We start from the raw sequence: 11,408 nt of genomic DNA, 5'->3' as shown, positions 1-11,408 counted from the left end.
TTACCTGTTACCTGTTTATTGCACAATGTTTTTTTTTATATTGGATTCTATTATATGTTGTACCACTACCACTGTATTGCACATCGTCGCGGGCAAGACCACCCGCATTTCATTGTATACTTGTATGCCGTGACAAATAAAACTCTTGACTTGACTTGACTTGTATTATTATCGAGTTTGAACGAGAGCGTTTATTGTGAAATATTTGGATCGGAAGTCAGCCCGTGTTTGTTGCTCGCTGCTTGACGCATGCGCGGACCCGACGCCGACGGCAGAAACCCGACACGGACACATCCAACACGACTGCCAACCGTTGTGGTCGACGTCGCCCCCACTGGCTCGCTTTTGTCCTTTTGTTTAACGTTACTTGTGCCCTGCCCTACGAGACAAATACGGCATCAAAGCGCCGAGATATTTCATATCCACTAAGTAATCGTCCTAATATCGCATGTCCTCTATCCAGAACCTCCAATCTTTTGGTAAGTTAGAGAATTGGCTGTTAGCTACTAGTAGGCTATGCTAACGAAAACGGTACACCAGCTAAGTGAGCTAACTTAGCTAGTTAGTTAGCTACTCGCTAGCTGGTCGCCCAACCCTCATCCGTTTCAACGGTTAGTTGGTATGTTAGCTACGGTAACGGTTTGTTGCAACTTAAATGGCATCAGTATGAATGCAATGTCGCTGTGTTAGCTCATTCAGAGTCCGTGTGGGCTGCGTTAACATCGAACGCTAGCGAACAGTTAGCTAGCCTGTTGTCTCGCTTTTCTGTATTTCAGATGGGAGCTAGTCGGCAATGGCGTCACTTAGCACTATACGTGTACAGCAAACCATTAGCCAGTGTTTTATCTGTCGTGTTTGTGACTCTTTCGTAAACTGCTGCATCATGTCACATTATTTGAATTACGTTTTTCACTAGCCATTCGTGCATTGCTATTCATCCCCCCCTCTTTGTTTTCTCCACTCTGCCTCTCAGATCCCTTTGCTGATGCAACCAAGGGCGACGACTTACTCCCATCAGGGACTGAGGATAAGATCCACATAAGGATCCAGCAACGGAACGGACGCAAGACCCTGACCACGGTGCAAGGGATTGCAACCGACTACGACAAGAAGAAGCTGGTGAAAGCCTTCAAGAAGGTGAATGGAAGCATTTACAGCCGCTGCTGCACACCAGAGCTTTGAGTAGTAAAATGCATGCGTTTCTTTTTGTCATCTCCAATTCGTTTTTTTTTAAACGCTAAGAGGCAGTCTGTTGCCAGATGGGTAATGTTAAATGATCAAGTGATTTGTAGGAAATTACCGTACAAATACAATTATTGTATGTCTGACAAACACTGCTTGTTCACAGGATAACTGTTACCGTCACCAATAAAGCAGTTACAATGAGTCACATAAGCCTGGCAAACACAGCCATAGACTATCCTTTAGTGCAGTCACCAGATGTCACCAGATGTGTTATTATGGGTGCGGCTTGGGCACAGGAAATGGATTTAGGGGAATGATGTGTGAAAACATTTGAAATTGCCAATAATTAATACTTTGAAGGGGGGGGGGGGGTCACTTGGTAATTCCAAGTATTACCACGTTGTAGCACGTGCTGCTAAAAATAAACTCATGTTCCCTAAACATGAGCAAATATGCATCTTCAGATTCTTTTTTTTAATGTAAAATTTATTTATTTTTAATGGCATATGTTGGTAAAACAGCAGCACTGTAGAACCCTGGTGCGTTTGCCCATTTCTTATTGTGTGTTTTTTTCAACCTGTGTGATTCTCAGAAATTCGCCTGCAATGGTACAGTGATTGAGCACCCAGAGTACGGTGAGGTCATCCAGCTCCAAGGAGACCAGAGGAACCACATCTGCCACTTCCTGATGGAGGTAAACATCTGGCCCCGCCCGCTCTGCTCTCAGCTTCCTAACAGAGTGTCTTATTTTCCTATTTGTAAACACACTGTGCTCAAGCCAATCGGTAATACCTGTGCTGAAACTTGTGACCAAGTTGCACCTGATCTGCTGCATAAATAAAAAAGCAGGGGCTCTATGGATAAATCATGACACCCCCATGATGAAAAGTAGTTTAAAACGAAAACGTCTGGATGCCTGTTAAATAGCTAGCATGGACTGATTGTGGCTAGCAAATGCAAATATATTGTAGTCGGCCCCGTTCTGATCAGGACTACGTTCCTTTTTGCTCCTCGGATATGGGCACACACCAAATCTGACGTGGTCTGTAAACCCGTCTATGCAACCAATGTTTTTAGTGCAGCAGAAGGGCAATCAATAACTTTTCATACAACATGCCCAGTGCTTGGTATGAAAGTTCCAGTGCTTGGAACAGGCTAAAATACACTTAACACGTGTCCTGTCTTGTCTTTCTTTTGTCCAGATTGGGATCGTCCGTGAAGAGCAGTTGAAAGTCCACGGGTTTTAAAAAGTTATGCTGCCATCTCTACGCCCCGCCACCTCTCTGGCCTTTAGTCTTTTAACCCCTTCCCCTTGCGTCGACCAATTCCATTTAGTGACATGTCTGATGTAACATTTTAAAAAGCAATAATTAAAAAAAATCGCCATGCCACCCACCTCCCCCCATTCCAGGCGAAAAACTCCACTGTCGACTCTTCTTCTCACTCTTCACCGTACTCTCTGATCTGAGGTTAGTGTTGTGGGGGGGGGGGTCCATTATGGCCCCTTTATTTTTGAGTGTTGGAACCGGAAAGCCTTCAAGTGATCATGGCACGTGTAGCTCGTTCTGTGGGGATGCCGCTGTCCTTGGGACTCTAGTAGCCCACTGTTTCCCAAATGGCTAATGGTCCTAGTGTGCCTGTTCAACATCTTGGATCTCCGGTCTGTAATTCAGGTTTTTTAAACCCAAAGCTCTTAAACAATTTGAGGGGGAAAAACCTGTGAAATTTTGACCAATGTTGCTGTTCCTTATTATTATTATTATTTAAACTGCAGTGCAGAGCACAAATCTATGCAATGAACCAGTTAAAATGTTCTGTTTGAGATTAGAAGGAGCTGCAACACTTGTGCTGTCGACATGCGTTTTCCACCCATTTGTTTTTGTAGCTGCTTTCTGAGACTGTGCGTTGTTGCGTTTAAATCCCCACGTGTGCGACAGCACAGTATAATCAGATTATCCCTGCCATGTCCCTGTGCACACCAGCAGAGTGAGTTATCTGCTCCCAATTGACCCGTCTCAAAACCGGCCCTCTTTTCTCCATCCTCCAATCACAACTGTTGCTTTCCTTGGATGGAAGCAACAGTGATTGGAGGATTGCGAAGAGAGGGTAATTGAGATGGGTCAATTGTGACGTCTCTCTTGGATGTACTTGGAGGAGTTATTACCCCTGAGCTTCTGGCAAAAAATACTCTCCATCCGGTGTCTTGTTACTAAACTCTAAATACTAGGTCTACTTCAAAGTGGAGTAGAGGAGGATGGTTTTCTATTGTCCTTTTTTATTCTTTGCAACCATGGCCTCTCCATTGGGCATAGTGACACCTCGGCAATGATAACCCAGGGCCCGATTTCTATGCCCATTCTAACATTGGAATGATCCGAGTGGGACAGAGAACCTAGTCAAAAGCCCAGGGGTGAGCTGGTTATTTGTACTTGGTGTTTTACTATGGACGTACAAGTACAACTTTCACGTGTGTTTTTGTTGACTTCAGAGTTGCTTTTGATGTAAAATGTTATACACCAAAAAAAACTAAAAACCTCATTGTCATGATGAAGGTTGGACATTCCAGCATGGCTGTTATCTTTAGGAAACTGTTACTAACTGCCGCCCCCCCTTCTTTTACGCCAAAGTATCAAAACGAAGTTTTCATACAGTATTGTCCATATATTTGACAGGAATAACATTCCCACCAAAGGGTAAGATTTGAACGTCATTGGAGTATGCATCTCGGCTGTGTGATTATGACAAATTAAAAGGCAGTGTGGAAGGTTTCGCCAACCTACACTAACAGACATATGATGCTAAATGGTTTTGTAGTAATGTGGTTTGATTTATGAATGTTGAACATGGGGCTGGAAACATCTGTCCCCAATTCTACTTGCATGAGGTGATGATAATACATTTTTTGTTATAGGCCTAATTGGATATGTGGTTGTCATCGTTTTGATATAAATGCTCTGTATCAAGTTGGAACTTGAATAAAATCAGGTAACAGTGGTTTGAGACTTGAACCGCCTCTGACTAGAACATGTATCTGTAAAGCTTGCCCATGTCAGATAGTCAACCCATCACACAGGGACCACACTTTGATTACTGGACATTGACCGTATTCATATATTGGCCATATTGCTCTTATGTCATGTTTGGGTTGGGTTCCTTTCTGCCCTGTTGCCAGTGTCATGCTCACATTGGTCAACCTGTGCATGACATGAGGGAAAAATGGCTGCTGTGTGAATAGGGTCAATGGGACAAGTCACGAGTTGTTATAATTCCATATTTATACCCTATGATACGTCGGACCCCAGAATCATGATGCCACACAACATGGGCAGGGCTAGTTGGGGCCAGGTGCAGCTGCATCATTATAAATGAGATCAACACCGCTGTATGTAGTGTGTGGGCAACCTCTCTTGGCTCCTGAAAACGGGTGTCTTGATGTATAGTGTAACTGGGCACTCGCTCCTGGTACAGAAACCGCTAAAGGGCACAAGCTAACCAGGTCTTGACCTTTCACTACTCTGACATTTTGATAGTACATAAAGTATATCGATGGCAAGGACATGCCTCTACAGTACAGACTGAATTTTGACATACAATAATACTGGTACTTACAGATTTTCTATCGCAAGTAGGGATACACAGATATTGGATATGGAGCTGAAAGCAGCTTAAAACGTCTCAAATCCAATATCGGAAACCTTTAGGTAACATGTCCGCTATTTATGCAGAGCGACTTGATTAACATTTGGTCATGAATTAGGTTATGACTCACAAATCTTTGACACCAAACGGTAATGGATAACTCAAAAGTTTTCTTGAAACATGGTTTGTATTCAGGGTCCCTGTGATCCTGTAAAACCTGTAGTCGTGAAATTTGGAAAGCTATGGACAGCGAATGTCCAAAATGTTAGGGAATGTCATGAACATTTTTTCATAATCTTTTCAACCTGTGAAATGCTAAACGTCAAGGTTAGCTGCAGGTGGTCAAATGAAATCACCTTGACAAAGAATTGTTACTATTGAACATCGACGCAGACAAATATTAGACAATGAAAATTTAGCTATTTGGTAAATGGTGCATTTATATAGCACTTTTATCCAAATCACTTTACAGTTTTGTTCCTTACATTTGACCCATTCACACACAGATGGCGGAGGCAACCATGCAAGGTGCCAACCTGCTTATCGGGAGCATTTAGGTGTCTTGCTCAAGGACACTGACGCTGAGTGGGAATTGAACTGGGAACCTTCTGGTTACCAGACGACCGCTCCACCTCCTGACAGTCATGGACTTTGAGTACACAAGTATAAATATGTAGGAACACTGACTGAGATGAGACAGTGCTTCCGTTCCGCGTAGCTCCGATTCCAGACTCATTTGCATGTCTGTCGACAACCTTTTGAACTGGCTCATTGTATCGTGAGCTCTTAATCCAGTTAGCTCTGGACGCTCCTTCATCCCCAATCTCCTGGCATCATACAGGATCAAAACCTTTGATAATCCCCTTTAATCTGGTCACAGAGAGAATGCAGGTTCAGTGATGGGGCATAGGTGGGTAGAGAGGAGTGAAATCATGTGGAAACATGTACCATCTCATGTAAGAATTTTGAGAATTCTAATGATGTGGCAGTATTGACTGGCCATTGAAACCTACCAAGTTACAGAATTCAAACAGAATTGTGCGTTCCGAAAACAATATTAAGGATATTTTCTTGCGCCTGAGACCTCCTGCAGGTGCCTCAAAAGGGTGCTAAAGAATTGACATGAACCATATTGCAATATCACTCACTTTATAATAAGGGTTCTTATTTTTGGCATTTGAGTTAAAGGTTGCATGTCAAAGTAATGTGTCCCCCTTAATATACTGCAGTTGCTTGTGTGCCAAAAATGGGGTTCTGTGCACATTTGGTGCATAGATTTGTTTGGTATCTTTAGGATTTCAGCAAACAAACAATTGGAGGGTTTTCTGTTTGCTGATGCCCTATAGGTCCCAAAACAAAAAGTATCCACTGGAATGACTCCAAAAACCCATTTAAAGTGGTATAGTGTATACCTGTCATTTAAAATGTCCATTATGTATAGGAAGGCAGCATCACAATACACCCACCTGTCTCCTGTCATCATTGCCAGAGTGTTCATATACTTTTTACACAGCATCAAGTAGGAGTAGCCACTGATCCAATGTTGGTCATCAGGCTTCTGATGTCTGCTGTATTCACTGAGCCTAAAGGGACTGTAGTGTTAATTCTGAGCAAAAGAAAATAAAAACGAACAAAAAAGCACTTCCAAAATTGACCTCTAAGGTAGCCTACCTTTGTAAAATACAGGCGCACACACAGTATTTTACTGTTCACTGTAGGGATTGGAATTTCAATTTATTTCACAAATACAAAAAGAAAGAAAATTGTATATGCTAATTGACAGCTATTTTATTGTTTAGCTAAAGATATACATACAATACACTTATGTCCATGGAAATTACGTTTATTTTTTTTATTTTTTACAGGGGAACCACATTTTCAGAATAATATTTTTTTTTAAACTCAAAACTGATTTGGGAGATTATTGTGTGGCTAATAGGACAATAATCATCCAGTTTTTAGACTGCTAAAGCTTATAGTGTTTTATTCAACAAGCCTATTTTTTCTATGGATTTGAGGGTGTTTGGCTCCACCCCCCCCAAATAATAATTATAATAATGAAATAATAATTCCAGATAATTATTTGGGGACCCATTTTAAGAATCCACATGACAGACACTTCATACTGGACAAGTCCATCACCCAGCGACTAATCCACTACTACTCTCCAAATGGTAAATGGACTGCATTTATATAGAGCTTTTATCCAAAGCTTTACAAAGTATGCCTTGCATTCACTCATTCATTCACACCAACGCCAACGGCAGAGGCAACCATGCAAGGTGCCAATGTGCTCATCAGGACCCGTTTGGGGTTAAGTGTCTTGCTCAAGGATGTATGTACTGCTATGCTATCCTGTATGGCCCTCTGTTTGAAAACGTTGGCTACTACAGCATTGCCACTTCACCGCTGTCCCGGGTTCAGCTGTGAGACTAGTTCCACTCAGTCAGCATGTCGACACGTCAGCAGTTTGGTGGGACGTTTTGGGAGCAGAGGAGGCAGAGACAGATGGCGGGATGGAGAGGGGAGAGCGACGCCCCGCCAGGCTGCACCGTCCTCTTTTGTAACACTCAATTAATCCCTGCTGGAGGAGTGGATGGGCAGAGTTAATGATGGATGCCACAGCAGACAGGCAGCATGCCCTCCGCTCTCCCCTTCTCTATGTCCTTTAATGGCGTTATAAACTAGATTCACGTGAGACAATGATACGTGTCCGAGAGTACTTACATTTACATTTAGTCATTTAGCTGATGCTTTTATCCAAAGCGACTTACAAGTTCTGTACGACAAGTCATCAGGAAGGGCACAACTCTATCAGCTGAGTAACAATGTTCATCAAAGTGTTGAGTGCTACAGTGTAGCTTAGTTAGTTAGTTTAACCTTACTGTGCATGAGGGTGGCGTAGTGGGCAAGGCGCTCGCCACGAATGACGGAGACGCTGGGCTTGCCTGTTCGAGCACAGCGCTCCACATTGCTTTCAGTTTAGCTGGTCGTTCATACCAATACACATTGGCCGTATTAGGGGGTGGGAAACTGATGGTTGGGGATCGGGCGTTGTGGACAGCGACTCCTACAGGTCGGTTGGTGCGCCTGCGCAGTAGAATCAGGAAGTGTCGGGGGCAGCGTGAGCCTCCCACGCGTTACTCCTCGCCACTGAGAGATCGAGCTGCGCAGGTGAAAAGATGCGACTGCTGTTACCTCAAGTACCGGAGGGGACTTGTGCTATGTATGACTTAGTCCACATTGCAGCCGGCTTGTGGGAGGCAAGAAACAGCGTTCGTGACAGGGGAGGGTTGAATTGGATGATACGAAATTGGGATGGGAGAAAATATAGAAAAAATTGGAGAAAAAGTGGATACAAAAAACCTTACTGTGCATGACAGTAAGGTTAGTTAGGGTTAGATTTTTATTTATTATTTTATTATTATTTTTTCAGATAATGGTTGAAGAAGTGCGTCTTTAGTCGACGGCGAAAGATTGGACAGGTTTCCACTGTCCTAACTGGGGTGGGTAGTATTGTGGGGCAAGGACTGAGAAAAGGCAGGTTCTCCTTGATGACCCTCCCGGAGCTCGGATAGGAGTGGGTCTGAGACGGCCAGAAGATGCAGAGCGTAGGGGTCTTGAGGGTGTGTAGTTAGAGACCATTGACCGGATGTAGGCGGGAGCGGTTCCCTTTGCCGCACGGTATGCCAGGTCGAGGGCCTTGAAGCGGATTCGTGCAGCAATGGGGAGCCAGTGCAGGTCCCTAAGAAGTGGGGTGACATGGGCCAACATCGGTAGGTTTGAGATCAGGCGGGCCGCTGCGTTCTGAATGAGTTGAAGAGGCTTGGTGGCAGTGGCCGGGAGGCCAGCAAGCAGTGCGTTGCAGTAGTCGAGGCGGGAGATGACTGTTGATTGGACAAGGAATTGGGTGGCTTCTTTTGTCAGGAAGGGGCGGATCCTTCTGACGTTGCTCAGGAGCAATCTGCAGGTTCTGGTTGTCGCTGCGATGTGAGCAGAGAAGTTCAACTGGTCGTCGAGGACAACACCAAGGTTCTTGGCGGTCGGGGACGCGGTCACAGCTGCATTCTCGACTGTGATGGAAAGGTCGGTCAGGGGGGAGGATTTGGTCGGCAGGTGGAGCAATTCTGTTTTGCTTAGGTTCAGTTTGAGGTGGTTGGTCGTCATCCAGGCGGAGATGTCGGACAGACAGGCCGAGATCCGCTCAGAGACGTGGATATACCAGAGGCGGTAATATTTTAGACCATTGTTACTCGCAATTTAAATGTGGTTACAAATCTCAGGCTGCCAGCGGATTCGGCAAATCTGATCATAACGCCATCTTCCTTCCAAAATATAAACAAAGTCTCAAGCGCGCCCCGGTAGTCTCGCGAGAGGTGCAGAAATGGTCTGTGAAATCAGAGGAAACGCTACAGGCTGCACTTGAATGTACAGACTGGGGGGGTGTTCCGAGATAACACAGATAACATTAATGACTACACGGAGACAGTGCTGGACTTTGTTTGTACTTTGGTGGAAGAAACAATCCCCACTACCACAATTAGAGTTTACCCAAACCAAAAGCCCTGGGTAGACAAATCCGTCCGTGAGGCTCTGAAAGCGCGCACCTCAGCCTACAACGCCGGGCTTGTGGCAGGCAACATGAATGACCACAAGGTGGCGAGATGCAACGTGAGGAGGGCAGTGACAGAAGCAAAGGGGCGCTACAGGGATAAAATTGAACTCCAATATGAACAGGCTGACTCTAGAGCTATGTGGCAGGGCCTCAAAACGATGACAGATTACAAAGGCACCTCCCTCAAGCTGAACAGTGACATCTCCTTAGCAAATGATCTCAATACCTTCTATGCGAGGTTTGAGGCTGGGAATAACAGCACCAGCCTACAATCCACTGCAATGGAGGGGGGGACACTGCTGATGGAGACTCAGTGTTCAGGGTAACGGAACATGAGGCGAGGAGGACCTTTAAGAAAGTGAATATCAGGAAGGCAGCAGGACCGGACGGGATACCCGGCCGCGTCCTAAAAGTCTGTGCCGACCAACTGGCCCCGGTATTCACTGACATATTTAACCTGTCCTTGGAACAGGCTGTCATCCCCACCTGTCTGAAGAAGTCCACTATTATCCCTGTACCCAAAAAATCCAAGCCTGCTTGCCTCAACGACTACCGCCCTGTAGCTCTCACCTCCATAGCCATGAAGTGCTTTGAGAAGCTAGTAAAGGGCTACATCTGCTCCTCCCTCCCCATCAACCTGGACCCCCTGCAATTTGCATACAGCCCCAACAGGTCCACGGAGGACGCCATAGCCCATGTGCTGCACACAGCAGTATCACACCTGGACAAGAGGCAGGGGAACTATGTGAGAATGCTGTTCATCGACTACAGCTCAGCATTCAATACCATAGTCCCCTCCAAACTCATAGCCAAGCTTAGGGACCTGGGCTTGAACTATGACCTCTGCCAGTGGGTCTTGGACTTCCTGACGGGCAGACCCCAGGTGGTGAGAGCAGGCAACTGCACCTCCTCATCCATCACTCTCAACATAGGGGCCCCCCAGGGCTGTGTTCTGAGTCCCCTGAACAACAACACAATCATCAAATTTGCTGACGACACAGTAGTGGTGGGCCTGATCTCTGCCAACGACGAGAGGGCCTACCTGGAGGAGGTCAAGGTTCTAGCGGCAAGCACAGAGACTCAGAAGAAGCTTCTATCCCCAGGCCACCAGGATGCTCAACGAACAATAACACTATGTAACAACCATCAAATGCACTCACAGCACACATCCACACGCACACACTCACTTTAAACATACAACTCACTGCAGCACCCACTTTAACCACTTTAGAACACCTAAGCACACTTTATATTTATTGGTAAAGAATTTGCACTACAACCCATACCTCATTACACCTTACTGTAAATTGTACCTAAATTGTACCTCATCCCACCTCTGCTTTGCACTGTATATTATATTGTATGGTAACTCAGTTACTTCTACTCTACATTGAGCATTGTATATATGTAAATACTGAAAATTTTTGTCTACGTACTTGACTTCTATTTTGACTTCTATTTTATACTTGCTATACTTATTTTATACTTATCTATTTTTGCCTAGCACAGTATCTGGAGCGAAACAGAAAGAAGCATTTTGTATAAAAGTATTCTGTACTTCTGTATGACAACTAATAAAGAAACTTGAACTTGATATCTGAGGGAGGGAAGGAGAGGAAGAGTTGAGTATCATCGGTATAACAATGATACGAGAAGGCATGAGATGTGATAATGTTACCCAGTGATTTAGTGTAGAGGGAGAAGAGAAGGGGTCCTAGGACCGAGCCCTGGGGGACTGGCCGACAGCGTCCCTCTCCATGACACTTGGTAGGAGCTGTCATTGAGGTATGATGTCAGCGCAGAGAGTACCCATTCACTGCCGTTAATATCGGCTGTCTGGCAAGTTCAACCTCCAATACGTAGTGTCAGTTTTTGTGACGGTGTAATAAATAAAACAAAGAAGCTTTTAGTTGCAATAGGGCGTAATGGCACCGGTGGTTCCAAACCAAATGTGAAACAAATCAAAGTG

General features: G+C 44.8%; 1 protein-coding gene across 1 annotated transcript; it reads left to right on the top strand.

The window, feature by feature from the left end:
- Positions 1 to 291: 291 nt before the first annotated feature.
- eif1b (eukaryotic translation initiation factor 1B) lies at positions 292 to 4,179 on the top strand. The gene is made up of 4 exons (XM_084326311.1): positions 292 to 479; positions 974 to 1,137; positions 1,778 to 1,879; positions 2,388 to 4,179. The coding sequence occupies exons 1-4, from the start codon at positions 449 to 451 to the stop codon at positions 2,430 to 2,432; spliced, it is 342 nt and encodes a 113-aa protein (XP_084182437.1). The 5' UTR covers positions 292 to 448; the 3' UTR covers positions 2,433 to 4,179.
- Positions 4,180 to 11,408: the final 7,229 nt, after the last annotated feature.

This window comes from Notolepis coatsorum, assembly GCF_963971535.1.
Source record: "Notolepis coatsorum genome assembly, chromosome: 12".
Taxonomy (NCBI): domain Eukaryota; kingdom Metazoa; phylum Chordata; class Actinopteri; order Aulopiformes; family Paralepididae; genus Notolepis; species Notolepis coatsorum.
This window is presented reverse-complemented; position numbering and strand designations above follow the sequence as displayed.